We start from the raw sequence: 17,647 nt of genomic DNA, 5'->3' as shown, positions 1-17,647 counted from the left end.
GATCGTTGTTCACATTCCTTTGGGCAATCACATTGATGTCATGGTTTTTAAATGATAGAAGTAGACTGCCAACCTTTTTGATGTATCCTTCTCCAAAACAGGCATCCAACACTAGCCAAAGATGATACACCTCAGATACACCTCAAACACACCTCAAAAAGCAGATCAATAATCACATGTTGTAATGGCAGTTAAAGTTCCTGTTCCCACCGTGCTATTCCAAGCCACCCAAGGACAACTTTGATGGATGAAGACCTCAGTGTGCACTGAGGGTGCTCAGTCAGTTCTGCCTCTGCTGGCTGCGAGAGCACTCACTGAGAGCCATCTTTCTGGCAAAGCAGGGAAATACAGGGGTGTGTTTTTTTTCCTCTAATAGTAACTATCAATAGTTTTTAAGATACACCAGCATTTTTTATGGAAGCATGTGGTTACCTTTAGCACTTGGCACAGAGTGTGGTTAGTTTGACTGGCATCTTGTCTTCCTCTTTTTTTTGGCTGTGTAATGTCTTCCAGTGTTGCTGCTAATTTTAATTGCCATATGTCAGTCTATGCTGCAGACTAATGAAAGAGGAATAAAATCCTGCAACATGATGTGTTCTGTATTACCTACGAATAAAACAAATAAAACCAATGGGAATAAACAAAGGGGAAGCGTGAGTCTCATTCATCCTCGGCTGTTGCTTTGCTGTGCGATGTGAGGAAGTGACTTAGCTTTCCTCTGTGCCTGGTGCCCAAGCAGATGCGCTGCCACGCAGCTGGTGATCCTCCCTCGAGCACCGGCACAGAGTTGCCCGCAGCCCCCTCCCAGGGCTCTGACCCGATACCTGAATACGCCTCAGGCTGAGAGACCACCAGTGACTCTTACACTGAGCGTGTATGATTGTGCACCGCAAAGGGAGATTTCTAACTGCTAAGACCTTAGTGTTAGCTCCCATTGCTTTTTAACTGCATTTAACTGGGGGGGAAGAAAAAAAAAAAAGGTAGTTGTTGTAGTAATACCTCATTAACCTGCTTTCTAAAATTAAAAGTTGTCTTTCACTAGAAAGAAAGAGTGTTTATATACTAATATGTTTTACAGAGCTGAATTCTAGCTCTGAATGATTTTAAAGTAGAATTCATCACTGTAGTAATTGCCAGATATTGCAGAGTTTAGCTTTTTTTCCTTATAGTAACACGGATTTTTCCAGAAGGTTTGGATCGCGAGCTCTTTGCCCCTGAGAACGATGCGTTTTGAAGCCACACCGCAGCTGGAGAGCTGCCTCTGCCTTCCGCGGCCCTCCGACTGCCCGATTCTGGAGGACGGAGACGCCACAACCTGTCGCGACAGCAAGCGGTGGCCAGCCCTGCCGAGCGAGAGGTGCCCTCTTTTGGCAGAGGGGGGTCATTTGTGTTGCTTCGATAGCAGGGGCACCTCATCGGCCGCAGGTGTTTACTCCGGGGCTCTGTGAGAGGCCCCGTGCCCGCGGCGACCCCAGCGGACGGGGCGGACGGCAGCCCCGACGGGCGGGAAGGCGGCGGCCGCTGGCGGGGCACCCCCCGCCCCTCGGAGAGGCGGAGGCCGCGGGGCAGCCGTCCTCCGTGGGCCCGCCCCGCCAGGTGCCGGCCCGGCCCGCCCTGCCCGCAGCGCCGGCGAGACCCTCGAGGCGGCGGCCGCGCCTCTGCTGAGGGGAGCGTCCCTCCGGGGCGCGGCGCGGCGCGGCCACGGCGCGGCCAGCCCGGAGCTGGGGGCCGCCGCCTCCGTCGGACCGGGGCGGAGGAGCCCCGCGCCGGCGAGGGAGGGCGGCGGGGCGAGCTGCCCTCCGGCGACCTGCCGCCGGTCCCGCCTCGCCCCCCCCCGCGGCAGGCAGGAGGCGCCTGGCGGTTGCCTGTCCCTGCGCCCCGCTCCGACGTGCTTGGGGCGGGGAAGGAAGGGGATATGAAACCGGCGGGGCCGGGAGCCCGGCGCGGGGCGCGGCGGGGCTGAGGGGCTCTGCGCGACGCGACGGGACGGGACGGGGCGGGACGGGACGGGACGGGCGGCTCCCTCGCCCGCAGGATGCGCCGCAGCCCGCAGCCCGTCCGCCGCGGGGCCGTGCCGTGCGCGGTGGGGCAGTGCCCTGCCCCCGGGGCGGAGGTGCCGGACGGCTCCCGGGAGCGCCACTCGCCGCCGCCGCCGCCGGGCACCGCGGCACCCTGAGCTTGCGGCCGCGGCCCTGCGCACGCCTGGCGGGCGGCGCCGTGATGCCCGGCGGCGGCGGCGGCAGCGGCGGCGGCGGCGGGAGGGCCCCGACGTAGCGTGGCGGCGAGGCAGCCCGGTCCCGCGGGGCGGAGGATGGCGTGTCGCGGCGGCTGCTGCTCCAGCGCGGGTCGCCTGAACGCGGACAACGCGCGGTTCCTCCTGCTGGCGGTGCTGATCGTGCTGTACATGCTGTGCGGCGCCGCCGTCTTCTCGGCCATCGAGCTGCCCACGGAGCGGGAGGCCAAGGAGCGCTGGGAGGAGCGGCTGGAGAACTTCACCCGGCGCCACAACCTCAGCCGCGCCGAGCTCCGGCACTTCCTTCGGGAGTACGAGGAGGCCAGCGTGGCCGGCATCCGCGTCGATGACATCCGGCCCCGGTGGGATTTCACCGGCGCTTTCTACTTCGTGGGCACCGTCGTTTCCACTATCGGTGAGCGGCGGCGGGGCGAGGGCGGGCGGGGATGCGCAGCCCCCTCTCCCCTTCCCCGGGCTTCAGCGGGCTTCGTGCCCGTGCCGGGCAGGGTCCTGTCCCCTCGCTGCTCCTTTGTTCCCTCCGCCCACCGAAGAGACGCTGCGGGGGGAAGCACCGCGCCGCGGAGATGAGACGCGCCCCGGGCAACGGCCCCCGGAGCGTGCGGCGGCCGGCTGCCCTCCCCGCTCCCCGGCCAGCTGCCCCCCACCCCGGCCGGCTGTCCCCCCTCCCCTGCCGGCTGTACCCTCGCTCCCCGGCCAGCTGTCCCCCACCCCGGCTGGCTGTCCCCCCCCCCGCTCCGGCCGGTTGTCCGCCCTCCCCTCCCGGCTGCACCCCCGCTCCCCGGCCGGCAGCCCCCCTCCCCGGGGCTCGCTTGCCTAGCAGAGCAACTTGGCCTTGGCATGCGGTGGCAGATTTTGTGGGAGAACAGTCGCGCCCAGAGCCGAAAGCTTTAAACAAATGCTGTATGTCTTTAAATGCTGGGAAATCTTATTATAGCGAATCTCAGATCGGGAGGTAGGTGGCTTCGTAGGTTGTGAGCTCGGAAGGGACCTTTCTGAGGATCTAGTTAGTTCTTAATGAGAACCATAAAATAGGGTTTGTAGCGTCCAGCTACAAAGCATGCAACTTGGAAATGTTGGGTTCCAAGCCACTTGGCTTTTTGCTCTTCCGGCTTTCAGAGACAAAATCAACCAGTGGGTGGGCGCTGCTTATTTCGTTTGGGAATAAACCCGAGTTTATTCAGGTTGAAGGAGCCTTCGGGAGGAAGGCGATACTGAATAGAAATTCCGAGGGGGCTTACGAGAGTACATCAAGATGCAAAGGGACAGCACCAGGCACTGACATACGCACCCCAGGGAGCCCATGGGTGTCAACAGAAAGGCTTCCTTCGGGCAGCTGCGGGCAGCTGAAAGCCTGGAGAAACAGACCTTTAGCTAAAGACAGGCGATGTTGTGTGTGTTTACCACTAGGGCAAATGGAGTCACTAAATCTTGGTAATGCTATCTCCAATGCACATCAGTCTTCCTCCACGTTTGAAATGCACACTGAGGAATGGTTGGTTAATTACCAACAGCAATTCTTCAGGAAATCTCCGTTAACACTCGTTCCCCGACAGAGTTTTGAGATGCCTTGCTTTATGCAGGACATGTGAGAGTTTGTGCTGCAGGCTGTAGAATACCTGATGCTTTCCGGTGGTTCTGCTCAGCCTGTCCCTAAACACTGAGTTTCTTAGGTCTGCAGTTAATTTTATCGTGAAAGATGCCATCACACTAGTTTTATATTTCCTCGGGGCATCAAGATTTGGGTGTTTGTGTCCTTAGACCTTGTCTGTAAGACCAAGAACTATGCTTGAATGTTCTGCTGAACTGGTAATTTAAAATAACTTCTAACGTTGTTAAACCCATTTTTGCAAACTGCTGTAGCCGTTTGGCATTGTAACATCTCCTGTAAGGTGTGCTTCTTGTATGAGCAAAATACATGTTGATACTAACCTTTGCTACAGTCACAGAATCGTAGTAAAGAGAACTGGGACCAGGTCTCCAAAGTGCACCTGGTCCACCTCTGTTACCAGAGGAGGACAATTATATGTGACTTCTTTTTACCTAATAGAAGTTTGGCCAAGCTGCCATCTTGAACCTGCACTGTTGGAGATCCCACAACTTCCACAAGGAATCCAGCCTTGTGCATTATTATCCTCACTAGAAAAAAAGGTTTTCCTGATGCCTACCTTACTGCAGTTCAGTGACTTGCATTTCTGTCTTACCATCCTTCATACCCAGAGAATGGCCTCTTAGGTACTCAAAGATCGTTGTCATGTGTCCTTTCAGTCTTCTCATTCAGAAAACCCCAATGTTGTAACCCCGCTTTGCAGTGATACAGTTACTTCTCATATATTAACTGATGCCGGTAGTTCTTAACATTCATATTTATCATATATAAATGAGATTGTAGAGGAGAGAGGGGTATCTGTGGTCTTACTAACTGTAGCTGCTTGCAAACACAAGCATCCACTTACCCACTCACACTTTCTGGTAGTTTCTCAGGCTTGCTGATTTCCATAGCCCACAATTTAGAGCTCCATCAATGTTTCTGAAGAAAATATCCTTGAGACCCCTTTTGCTTCAGATTGTGTCTGCTCTATAGACGTTGGCAATTTACATCCTGTCCCTTCTTTTGAACTGGCATGGCTTTTTCTCAGTCTTATCAATGGTGTCACTTTCTGGGTGTGTTTTATCAATTGCATCATTTTTTCTTAATCCCGTCAGTGGCATTGCACTCTTTCAGTCATATCAGTGGCATCCCTCTTTCTTAATCTTCTCAGTAGCATTGCTACTTTGTGAGACTGTGGGTTTCAGCTCTTGATCTTAGCTTGTGCTGCAGGCTGTGCTCTCCAGACGTACACAAGACTGTTGTGCTTTGGCCAGATCCCCTCAGCTGTGCCATGCAGGAGGGTTCTCCTGCAGGCTCTGCAACCACACGCTCATTTTTATGAACTGTATTGGGGTCCTAACAATAGGGTTTGTTTTATGCATCTCAAATCAAGATTTTTGCTGTCTTGTCAGCCCTTCCCAAATGGTCCACATCTTTCATGCCCCAGTATAGTGCCCCAAAGTTCATGTATTACTCCATCTTGTGACCTTGCTAGTTCTGAGGAAAGTGGAAGGATTATTCCATGTGGTTTTCAGTCTATACTTCTGGTGGCTTTTCTACATTTCTACATTTCTACATTTCTACAGCTAAATAGAATTTTGTGACTTCAGCTAAAAGCACTTTTTCAGGAATGGGTGCTTTTATGGCATATTACTAGTATCAGCTAACTTTCTACACTCAGCACTATGTGCTGGTATAGGAGCTTTTGATTTAGCAGGTAAATTGTTGTAAAAGCAGTCATCTTTTATTTCTTTTGTAAATTTCTTTTTTTCTCTTTGGCATAGAGGAAATTATTTTGCTACTCCACCAGCATAAATATATTTTTTCTGCAGTCAATAATGCAAACCTAGACACTTTGATATACCGCTAAAGAATCACTCAAAAGTTACCTGTAGCATCTACTGCTTCCTGTACTTTAGCTAGAAATACCATCATGTATTTTTGCGTTTCAGAGGAAAGAAGAGAGTTTTGCGATATCCAAGGGAATGACACTGTCTTTTTAATTAAGATTCACATGAAATGTTTTTCACATAGGTATCAGAGCATGGTGTCAGTGCTTCAAGTCAAGAGGTCAAAACTAAATATAACCAGCCTAATTTTATTTGTCAAGAAAATAACAAAGCTAAACAGAGCTGAACTAATAAGAAATAAATAGTTTGTCTTTTCTTAGTTTACTAATTTAGAGTTCATTCCATAAAAGGGTTTATTCCTATCAGTACTCAGCCTGTAACTCCAAATTTTAATATGTCTTTTGGACTCTGTGTAAGCCATTATGGAATAAACGCCACATGTTTGTCATGGTCAGACCAGGCTGGATGGGGCTTTGAGCAGCCTTGTCTAGAGGAGGGTGTTGGAACTAGATGATCTTTAAGGTCCCTTCCAACCCAAAACATTCTATGATCCTGTGATCTATTATTCTGTTTTATTTAGTATAAAACACACTGCCCATGTAATTACTATTAATGTTGTTTTGAGGAGTGGTGGCAGGGGTTGTGCCAGGGTTGCTAGCTAACTAAAGGGGAAGAATACATTGCAACTAACGATTGTGCTCTGGGACACGTATGCACTGTCTGCTTATTAACTAATGCTCAAATTGATGATTTTTGGAAGGTGTGACCCAGCATTAATGCTACTATTAGAAATGTAGGAAGGTAGCGACAAATACCTGCCCTACTGGGACACTGTAGACCAGCCAGGAGGTGATCCCAAGGAAAAAGATGGGGTCGAAGCCTCTCCATCCCATGAAGGCAGATGCCTAAGTCTAACCTGCAGAAGGAGACCACAGGTGTGTATTGGGCTCCTCCATAAGCCCACTTTGGTTTCTGATCAGCCCTTTGTCACATAGTGTAGTGTCCCTTTTGCTTAGAAATTGGGTGGTAGTAGTGCTCAGGACGCGAGAGATCAAAGCAACTTCTTTCTCAGCAAGGACTTGAAGCAACATCCTCGTGTCTCAGCAGAGTGCCCTTACCACCGGTCTGGGGAATATTTTTAAGCCAGGATTCTCGGTGTTTTCTGTTGAAACTCATTTACTTTGCAGAGACTGATAAAATATTCTGCAGACTAGAAAGTACAAGCTAAGTCCTGATTTGCACTTCAGTGAATGTTTATTTGGTTTATAGAGGCGGGTACAGCATTTGGTAGGCTCTGGGTGTTCAGCAGCATTAGACTGTAGGGTTGCAGTCATCAGCAGGCACTCTTGATACTGAAGGACCTCTGTGGTACCTTGTGACAGTAGTGCCTCCAAGAGGTAGGGAGCTGCTGCCCAGGTGTCTGAAGATCAGTGCATTGGATCACTGCCTACCTTTTGTGACAGACACCTGGGCACCCTCAGTTCCACTGGAAATAGGTGGACACTACGACCCCTGAGCAATACAGAGGGTTAGCATACTGGGATATTTGCAGCATCTAGATCCTCCTCTGCTCTTTGAAACCATTGGAAAAAACCTGTTACTGACTTCAGTTGCGTCAAATGAATGATTTGTCAATGCCTCAAGACACCCTTATCTCATGAGCAGCTATTTTTCTTTGAATAACTTAAGAACGTTGAAAGGACTGTGTTTCCTTTTTCTTTTAAAAAAACCCCACCTATGCTCACCCCAGCCCATATTATGATCTTGATTAAAACCTGTTTATTTTAACTGTAAATGGCACAAAATGTATCTTGTCATAAAGGCACAGCCTGAAGCAACTCCTCAAACTGGCGTATGATACAGCTGCCCTTTTCACGGGGTGATGGAGGTTGGAGAGGGTCTCTGCAGATCCTCTGCAGATGCTCTAGTCCAGCCTGTGCTCCAGGCGGGGTCAGCTGCAGCCAGCTGTGCAGGGATGTGTCCTCCTGGGGTCTGGGTATCTCCATGGACAGTCCATAAGCTCTCAGGACAACCTGTGCCGGTGTTCAACCACCCTCGCAGTAAAAGAGGGGGTTTTTCTCCTGTTAAATGGAATTGCCTGTATTTTCAATTTGTGCCTGTTGCCTCTTGTGTTTTTTCTGTGTGAACTGTTCACGAGCAGTGAGGTGAAGGAGGAAGTTGCATCATCCTCACAAAACAAGGCACATTTTCTGGAGAAATTGTCAAAATTTGCATCCTTCTTCTCTGCAAGAAGCTGCAGCATGTTGGGCCAGAGGTGTAAAGTCTTCTTGCAAGGTGAGAAAAGAGATTTCTCCACTGATGCATTACCTGAGGCCAAAGAGGTAAAATCTCCTGGAGTGACAGGTGAGGTGTTTACCACAGAGTGACAAGCAACAACAGAGCCTATTGTACAGAAGGGGTAGAAGGAGTCACAGCATCTTCTTCAAGCAGCTTAGAGAGGGTTGCTGACAAGAGCATTGTTTGCTGACAGGGATATCTGCATGGTGTGAGGCAGCTGCACTGGCCCTGTTAGAGCAGTCTGTAATGGCATGAAGGAGGGAGTGCTGACCAATGTCGGAGTAAGTACCTGTTTCCTCATTTTCACCTGCGTAACTGCAGTACTTACTACTGAGTGGAGTTACAGCTGTGCAAGAGAAAAGTGTGCATGGGGATAATGCCCAGCAAACCACCAAGGTCATTAAAACCAGAGAGCTGGGCTACTGCTTGTAGCCTTGAGATTACCCTGTCTTTACCATGTGTAGAGTGAACACAACTGCACTGAACGATCCACCTGAGGCCAAGGACCAGGCTTGCTCCTGGAGTCACAGAGACCAAAGGATGTGCCATTGCCTAACCATACTGAGCTATTTGAACTTGTACAGCACAAGGTACTTTGTTCTCCTAGCTAACGTTTTTCTTCTTTAAGTATTGTTTACGCGCAAGCAGACCTAATGATTCCAAGTGACCTGCTTCAGCCACTGAGCCATAACCACAGCTCCGTAATCCCAGGTGGGACAAAGAGATAAGCTTACAGGAGCTAGTGTTCCCTTTTTTGTAGATTCATTCAGTTTCTGGGTTTTTCTAATCATAGACTCTGGTCTTCTCTTGCTTCTTGGTGAGCTGATGCTTCAAGGAAGTTGTGCATGTGCAGAAAGCGTGTCCTGCCATTTAGAGGAAAGCAATACAAGTAGAATCTTTTAGTTGTGCTTGAAGCTGTACCCCTCATTCATTAATAAAGCGTGTCATCTCGCTGCTTCACTTTATCCAGGCCAGCAGTGAGAACAGAACTATTCTTTGACTGAGAGAGGCTAAGCTCATTGTTACGCCCATAAAGTCTATTGTCATTCTTGTCCTTGAATGTCAGTTGCCTAGCTGCGAACTTTGGAAGACAGCATCAGACCCTGAATCCTGTCCTGAATGCAACCCCCTATAGATTTGATTTTAAAGAGATCCATCTTTTCCTTAAAAACAGTGGCATGCAGCTGTTGAATAAAAGCATAGTGATTAAAGTTCTGCCACAAGAAGGGGAGTTTGGGTTTCAGGTCCCTGCTTTGACCACAGCTCTCACATTCTGCCTATTCTTGATAGAGGCTACATTTAGTGGAGGGCAATGTGTACATAATTTTAAGTTTTATGGATCCTTTACTGATTCCAGGATGCTTTTCACCAAGGCTGCTGTCGGTGATGGAGACATTCCTATGAGGAAGAACTTGTTCATCATGGGGGCTGTTTCAGACACCCTGCTGAGCTGCCTGCCTTTCCCTGGTACCACGTACAGTACCAGAGCATGCAAGGACTGGATTACATTCCTCGAGCCACTAAGCCTCTGAGTCCTTTCCTGGATATAAAGTAGTTTCTGTCATCTTGCCATACTCACCAGCAGAAGTGCAAAGATTGCACCACGCTGTTCAGATTCTCTTTAAGATAACCACTTACAAATAAAAGATTTAGTTCCAACGAGCTCTGATGAAGGTAATGTATTGATGGTTTCCCTGCTTTCTCCTATTGTGGAGTGACCAGGAGGATAGGAATACTCCAAATATCAGTGCAGGTCATGATTGCTTAAGTTAGTGTGACACATATTCTCTTTTTTCCTTTGAATCTACCACATCCTGCAGTCTCTGACTTGACAGGCGTGGTCCACTTACACCCTGAAAAGATGGGGTACAGGTTACCGAATGTCACGTCTGCTGTCCTTTCCTTTTTGGCATACTTTAAAAATGATAATTTTTTTCCAGGATGAAAAAATATTCAAAGATCTCATAGTTTCAGTGCAGAAAACTAGAAACTCTGATGAGCATAAACATTATGCAAGAAACAGCTTCTTAAAAAAGTAATTGTGCTAATTAATGTATCAACAACTTCATTGTGATAATTTAAAAGTGAAAAGTGCATTTGGCTGAGTAACTAACATTGAACAAGGAGATGAAGTTTAGAAGAGAAGATCTTGCTTTGAAATATTTCAGAGATGTATGAGAAACAAAATGAAAAATAGTTACACTGATTGCTTTGGAGGCTGTTTTTTTCAGAAGGTATTGAAACAATCCTGCTGGCCTACATTGAGTAAACAGGGTTTGTTTTTTTTTTCAAAATAGTGTAGCATTTGCATTAAGAGGACTGCAAAGGGGATTTTAATTAAAGATAAAAAGTGTCTCACCCAATATATGTCTTAAAATTGGAGCTACAAAAGAAAGAGGAACAACAAGACTTGCCTGATGCCAACAAGAGGACACAGCAGCCATAAACAATGAAATTAGAGGCAGCGAAGAACAAAATTTATTTGACATGCAGGGAGCTGGCAGTGAAGAAAAAAACCCCACCAAACAAATTGGGCAAAAATGTTCCTCTCTCGTTTTGATATTTGGAGAAGAAAGTTTTGTCTAGTGTATATAAAAAAGTCTTTCATTAATTATAGGTCATCTTTAAAATGCATTCTAATACTCCTGCATTGACAGCCCTGAGAGCCTGAAAGATATATATGCTGTGGGAGGAGGATGGGACTGTTTCCCTTCCCTTGGCTTGGGAGGGTGCCTCAGCAGAGGCTTCTCTAGAGCAGAAGGCGCCTCACTTCTCATTCCCATCCTTCATCGCCACCCCCTGCCCTGCTTTGTTCTGTGTTTGCCAATAAAGGCTGCTTAGGCTGATGCTTGAGGGAAGTTGCAGGTAAACTGAGGCCATTTACTTGCTTTACAGAGACTACCAAGTAGTTGTCAACTCACTTTAACTTGTAATTGCTACCAACCTAGGACTGCATCTGTTAATAAACTAGAACATTCCCCACCTTTGAAAGACTTACATGCTCAAGTAAATGGGTCACTGTAACTTTTACTGAAAGCTTTCTGTAATATATGACAGATCTGTATAAAGCAAAGATGTAGGAAAAAATGTGAAAAGGACGACAGTGGTTATAATGACAGGATGGCCACCAGCCTCTGCTATCTGCAGAACAAAGTTGAAATATTCAAAGAAAGCAAACCATGTCATAGAAAGGAAGTATAAAATTAAATCAGCCTGGAACTTCTTTTACAAGCAAGATCTAAAAAGGTACAAGTGTGATAGCCTAGCATGTTCTGTCTTGGATACTGGTTAAAACACAAGGAAAACCATGTGGCTGTAACACACAAGGTTAGGGGAAGGGCCAGGTCAGTTCTCCTCCGTAAATTTTCTTGTTAGTGCCAGAGTCTTCAAGTTATCCAATTTTACAGAAGATAACTAATACAGGTCAGATAAATTAATATGCCCTAACGTGTCTGTTCCTCTTCCCTGCCCGGAAAAAAAACAGCTGAGATGCTGAGTGCAAAGGTAGATACTAATACTATTGGAGTTGAAATTTAGGTCTTCTAAATCCCACCCTAGCAATCTAAAGATGGGAACCCAGGCAGTAGCAGAACCAAATCAGCACACCAGATTTGATTTTAGCCTAGTTTCAATGAAAGTGTAGAAGACAACTGTGACTGCAGAGTGGCAGAGCTCATTATTCTTTAAAGGAGAATGAGGAAGAACAGAAAACCAGGGGATTTCAAGAGCAAAACTTGTAATAAACTCAGAGATCTGCAGTGTGCAATCTCAGAGGAACCAAAACTAAAGAAAAAATTACTTAAGGCAGGCTAGCAGTTTCTCGGACAAAAGGTATGAGTGATACTGACTTAAGTGATCCAAATGTAGGAGGAGGACAGGTACCGTAATAAAAGACCAGTATGTCCAAAATTTAAGTTAGTTACTGGTTTCAGTCGCAAGAATGAAGACAAATAAAAGGAATAATGTGGAAATTCAAGAATAGAAAGGAAGTCCAGCTCTCAAAACATGATGCTATTAGCAAGGGGTGTCAAGGGTGATGTGAACTCATTCATCAGCGCAATACTGTTGAGAAAACGACGTGTCTGCCTTGAAAAGAGGAAGAGATCTCAACAAATGATGCAAGAGGGCTGATGTTTTTTGCCTTTTTCTGCATCAGTCTCCTGAAAAGGTCAACTCTGAACTGATGTGTGGTACAACTAATACTTGTAGTAAAGGGGAAAGTATAAGAATGGGTTAGAATCCCTAAAATTGTCAAATCTTTTCAAATCATTTAGCCAACTCAACTGCATTCTATAGTCAAATTACTAAAGCTATAAGGAGCCCTTCGGCAATTCATGGAAGGGGCTGAAATTCCAGGCAACTTAAAATAGCAAATATTTTGCTAGTCTTTAAAAAAGATGATGACAGGAAGGAATTAAAAAACAAAATTATAGCCCAAACAACCTTAATTCACTGAACATTGCTTGAGTAGGTAATCAGATCAACTATTTGTAAACATTAAAATGGAAACAAGGAGTCAAGTAATGATCAACATGAAATTGCCAAATGTAGATCTCATAAAAGTCAGTCTATTTTGTTGTATGATAAGGTAGCTAACCCTGTGGATAAGAAACAAGCAACCGATATCAGATAGCTTGACTTTAGCATGATTTTTGACATTGCCTCACGTTGGATAAGCAACCTGAGGAAATGTGGTTCCAATGAATTAGCAATGGGACCAGCTGGAAATTGTATTTATTGACCAGTTTTCACCAGATCATTGTCGGAACAGAAGGGTATCTCAGATGGGGTTCTGCAGGGGCCTGCCACCTGTCTCCGGTCCAGAACTGTTTCTATGCCTTTGTAAAAAAAATTCTTTTAAGATCACATTTAAATATAGGAGGAAGACTGCAGCGTAATATTTCCGCTGTGTGCTGCACTGGGAAGCATTGCCTGGAATACAGTTTTCAGATCTCGGCTGCTTCGCCTCTGGAAGCAGAGTCTAGAAGGAACTGATTGGTATGATGAGGCATTTAGAAAACAGAACTTGCGCAAAAATTTGAAAAAATTAAGGAAGTTGCACAGCTGAAAGAACGGAATTAGTGAAGGAGAGTATGATGTATGAAAATACAATGCAGGAAGGATTAAACACACTGTTCTTTAAGTGCATGGCAGCTAGGATCAATGATCAATGGGCTTAAATTGCAACAAAGAAGATTCAGGTCGTACATGAGAAAAAGTTTCCTAACACTGAGTAAAGTGAAGCAGTTGTGCAGCCTCCCTAGGAATGCCATAGACACTTCATCACCTTTACACTCAGCTTAACCAGACATCCCGGAAGAATGACGCTGGAATCTTTAATTCCATCATTGGGCAGTGAATGGACTAGATGACCTTTTGATGCCTCTGCCAGAGCTTTTTTCCCCAGGTTCTCTCATAGTATGTATTCATTATCCCTGTTATCCTTAAATAAATAAAAAAAAAAAAAGGCAAGTTGTTCAGCACACTGCATATAGAATCTTGTTCTTTGGTAATTTTTCACTTGTATTTTTCAAGTATCGATAAAAAGAATTTTGTGACAAGTTTACGTGGGACTTCATAGATTTTTTTTTTAAACCTTCAGGAAATGAAAGCAACATTTTAGTATTAGGATGAAGCTTTAACATGTGCACTTATGTTACCCTGCTTAGTATAAATCTCAAATTAAATAAACTTTAAAAAAAGCCTAAAATAGAACTGATCACGGACTAAGAAGCACTTAATTAAAACCAGTGAAATCAGACATAACAATGTCTTTACTGCTGCTGGAATAAAAAAAAAAAACCTGAATGGAAAAAGACTCATCAAAAGACAGCTAAAAATAAACAGACCCTTTACTTTCAAGAACTTGGTCCTGTAAGGAGCCAAGTACTTTGCTGGAAGTCTCTGTTTTGGCAGCTGTAATTAATTGTTACATGTACTGGTGTGACTTCGAGACAAAAGAGCATGAGGAAAGCAGTTACCCATATTCAACAGGGGAAGAATGAAGGCAATGAAATTCCATTTAAACTGAGTGGTGGATGTTCTCCACTGTGCCCTCCACTGCTCTCTTCATCTCCCACTTGTTGAAAAGAGAGACCTAGCAAAAGAAACCATTGCTCATTTTTGGGGCAATATGGTTTTGTTGTTTTCCTGCAGACACCAGGGGATGAGTGGAAATGAAGGGTGGCTGGGCATGCCCAGACCTTGCTGACACGTACAGGCATGGCTGGGGCCACTGTGTGGGATGCCACTTTTCAATCACAGGCAGATAAGTCCTAGAATATGAAATTGTTGGAAGGCCTAAATGATTTGGATGGCCAGATCCTATATTCAGGAGTTATTTAACACAATTAAAGCTTCTAGAAGTCCGTATACTCCCAAGCTAAGGCATTTTTTGCACAAAACACTGCTGAAAATGGAACGTAGTCCTTCAGGTGACGTGCAGCAGGACCTTCGCAGGAGGTCTGTGTGTCTGAAGGGAACTCTGCGCGTTCGCTAGGTGAAGGTGGAGGGAACGCTGCAGGCAGAGCCGGAGTGTCCCCCGCTTACGCTGCAGCCCGTTGCAGAAAGGTGAGCAGGTTGGGAAAGGCACCGTGGTCACGGCTGCTTTAGCATCTCCCTGGCAAAGGCTGAGCATACAAGTACCAGCCAAGGAAAGCTCAGGTAGATGTTGGCTTTCTCCAGATGGGCCAGCTGAAGGATAGCTCCGTTCTCCAGACAGGCCGCTCTCCAGCCTACTCACCTTGTGAAAAGATCTCCCCGCTATCGTTCTACCACTTCTGCCTAATACTTACTTCTAAGGCACCTATAATTTTCCAAGCCAGACGTTTCCTGAGGAGCATGGTGCAGGCTGAGCTAGAGGTTAATTCAATGTACTGGAGCACACAGCAAATGAGAGTTTTCTGACTGGAGTGGTAACATGCAGTACTAAGTTCTCCTGTTTCCTGGAGGGAAAATTACTTTTTTAATTGAAAGCAAAAGCCTAATCAGGGCTGAGAACATTAGACATGCCACAAAGTGGGATAAATTGGACAAAGCAAAGAAAAATACTAATTTAAACAAATTAATCGCTGGTTGTGGGAGCAGTCTGAATTTGTCCAGTGAATGACTTCTAGGAATGAAGGGGGCTGATCCCAAATAGTGGGATCATTAAAAAAAAAAAAAGACTATATTGACTTAAGTGATTAAAAACTAGTCAGTTCAAATAATGATTTATATTTTAGCTATTAATATAAAATAATTATTTTGACTTGGATTAGCCCACATATAAAACAAATGGGAAAGTTGTGCTAATTAAATCATAAATGCAGGGGGGAAGGGTTGCAAACTTAAATCCCAATATTAGCTGACTGTCTTAACTGAATGTTAGAATAGTTTAGTCAAGATATAAAGTACTGAAAATAAAGGCTTTGGTTACCATTTATGTTTATTTACATGGCTAGAACTGTTTATTCACTGTAATTATTTCAGCTGTTAAGATGAAGCATTTGTTCAGGTGATTGATGCACCAACAGTTAATACATTAAACCTTTTTTTAGCACAGTAAAAAATACTTCAGAATTGTTTCAATATTGAAAATGAAAAAAAATGGGTTTATACATGAATGGTATTCTTTGTAATATTCTTATATAATTCAGATGCCAAGAAAAATATTTAGGGTTATAATATTGGGATTTTTATAGCATTCATGTGGCTAAAGAGTTCCATTGATTTCACACTTCCATCCCTGAAGGAAGAATATAGCTTGTGGAAGTGTTTCAGTCTTCTTGACATGTGAAAATTCAATATATCAGAAGTTTCTGTTGATTGCAAATATAGCCTAGGCTTTTTGTAGCCTCAAACCAATTTTGAGTTCGAGGTGGTTTTGTTCTCATAGTAAGAATGTTAGTAAGACACTAAATGTGATTTTATTCACACGGAAGAAACGGCAAGTATTTTAAGCATAACACTTTTTAATAGGAAGCAGTTCTGCTGAAAATCTGGTAGTCTTCAGTTACCAAAAAAACTAAAAAAGTGGAAAGTGCATATTACTTCAGTGTAAAACTGTAACATTGTAAAAAAAGAAGTAGGAAAAGTGATTTTAAATGTACTAAGGATGCAGACTAAAAGAAGTTTTCTATTTTAAGCATGTATTTGTATCCATTTTGTACTTTTCTGCAATGGTATTTTGCAGTAATTAGAACTTCACAGCAACAGCTGTCCAGCCTTCTTGCTAAAATAGACTGTTCCTTGTGTACGTCTGTTTTTCTGATTCTCTTATTCATGCCAGTGTTGTAGATGTAGCCTGTACAGACAGATGAGCTTTGCTGGTTCTGTCTGGTAGAGGATAATGCTTACCAAATAGGCATGGTACTGAATTCCGTGTTCTTACGCACACACATAAAGTTGTTTATGTAGTCGAGCTCAAAAATCTTAAAGGTAGTTACCAAAACCACCATGGTCCATTAATTATTTTGAGAATAAGGAAATGTTATAGTCCAGTTAGAAGCAGAAACTGGATTTTTTCTGAAGTTATTTCTATAAAAATATAAATAGGATAATGCTGTTACAGTAGAAACTTCTCTTTAAATGCAACTTTTCTTTCATATTGCAGATTAATTCCTTTTTTTTTTTAATTCCTTCCGTTTGTCTTCTTCCTACATCACACCTTTTTTCCATTCCCTGTGCTCTGCACTGGTGCTGTGGTGCTGTTTATTGTAAGAAAAAGATTTTGTACTGGACAGTTTCTCTCGTTTTTCTAAGTAGGAGTTAATTTTGTTATACAGGCTGCCCTTCTTCCTTTCATCTTTTATGTGTAATGCTTTAAATGGGAATTTTCATCTGCCCAAAGAACTAGAGTCTGCACTGTCCGTCTCAGGCTGCAATATTCCTAGTTCACTGAGTAAGCAGGTGCAAGCTGGGTTTGTGGTTTAATGAGAAAATTCTTAAGACTGTCCTACATGCTTTAGGGAGCAGTACTGACTATTCCTTTCTCTGAAGTGCTACTTCACCACAAATTTAAACATCCTAGTGCTGAAAGAGACACTGCCTTTCAGATGAGCTGTAAACCAAAGCCCCTTATCATTACAACTGTCTTGGCACTCTCTGTAAGAGTAAGACTTTAGCTTTGCCCGTATTTTAATTGGGATGTTCCTGGTACAGGTACATAAAAGGAATTCTGCCCACATTTTCAGCTGGACAGTGTATTCTGACACCATTCTCTGATACCTCGTGGGGTTATGTTCCCTGTTACATTACAGCCTTGTTTCCTGGCAGGACTGCTATAGTTCAGTGCCAGTGACAAGACACCCCTATACAGTCCTAAAAATATAATTTTGGAAGGAAATGTGTTTCACAAGTTGCTAGTATTGAAGTATTGCAAAGAAATAAAACATTTACTCTTGAGCACCCTCATTTACTCTTGAAGGCCATTAGTGACAATTTCAAGGTTCTCTACATTTGTTCCTTCTAAATTTTTTTTGTCTGGAATTGGCAAGAGGAGAGCAATAGAAGGTAGCAAGTAACAGGCTTGTCACAACTAGGTGCTAAATATTTTGTGATTTATGCAGCAAGAGCTGGTTACTGCTTTGCAAATTGTCCTTTTATAAGGAGAAATCCTCCTGTTAGCAATGTTTTTCCTCAGACACTCCCCCAGAATGAATTATGTCCTGCTTCAAG

General features: G+C 44.8%; 1 protein-coding gene across 1 annotated transcript in view; it reads left to right on the top strand.

Moving 5' to 3' along the window:
- Positions 1-2,259: 2,259 nt before the first annotated feature.
- The window catches only part of KCNK13 (potassium two pore domain channel subfamily K member 13), a 73,351-nt gene continuing 57,963 nt past the window's right edge, over positions 2,260-17,647 (top strand). Inside the window, exon 1 of the mRNA XM_037395513.1 lies at positions 2,260-2,648. Coding sequence (XP_037251410.1) covers positions 2,312-2,648 — 337 coding nt within the window. The 5' untranslated portion in view covers positions 2,260-2,311. The remainder of the gene's footprint in view (positions 2,649-17,647) is intronic.

This window comes from Falco rusticolus, chromosome 7, assembly GCF_015220075.1.
Source record: "Falco rusticolus isolate bFalRus1 chromosome 7, bFalRus1.pri, whole genome shotgun sequence".
NCBI classification, from domain to species: domain Eukaryota; kingdom Metazoa; phylum Chordata; class Aves; order Falconiformes; family Falconidae; genus Falco; species Falco rusticolus.
The sequence above is the reverse complement of the archived record's forward strand: the minus strand, read 5'-3'. Positions and strand labels throughout refer to the sequence as shown.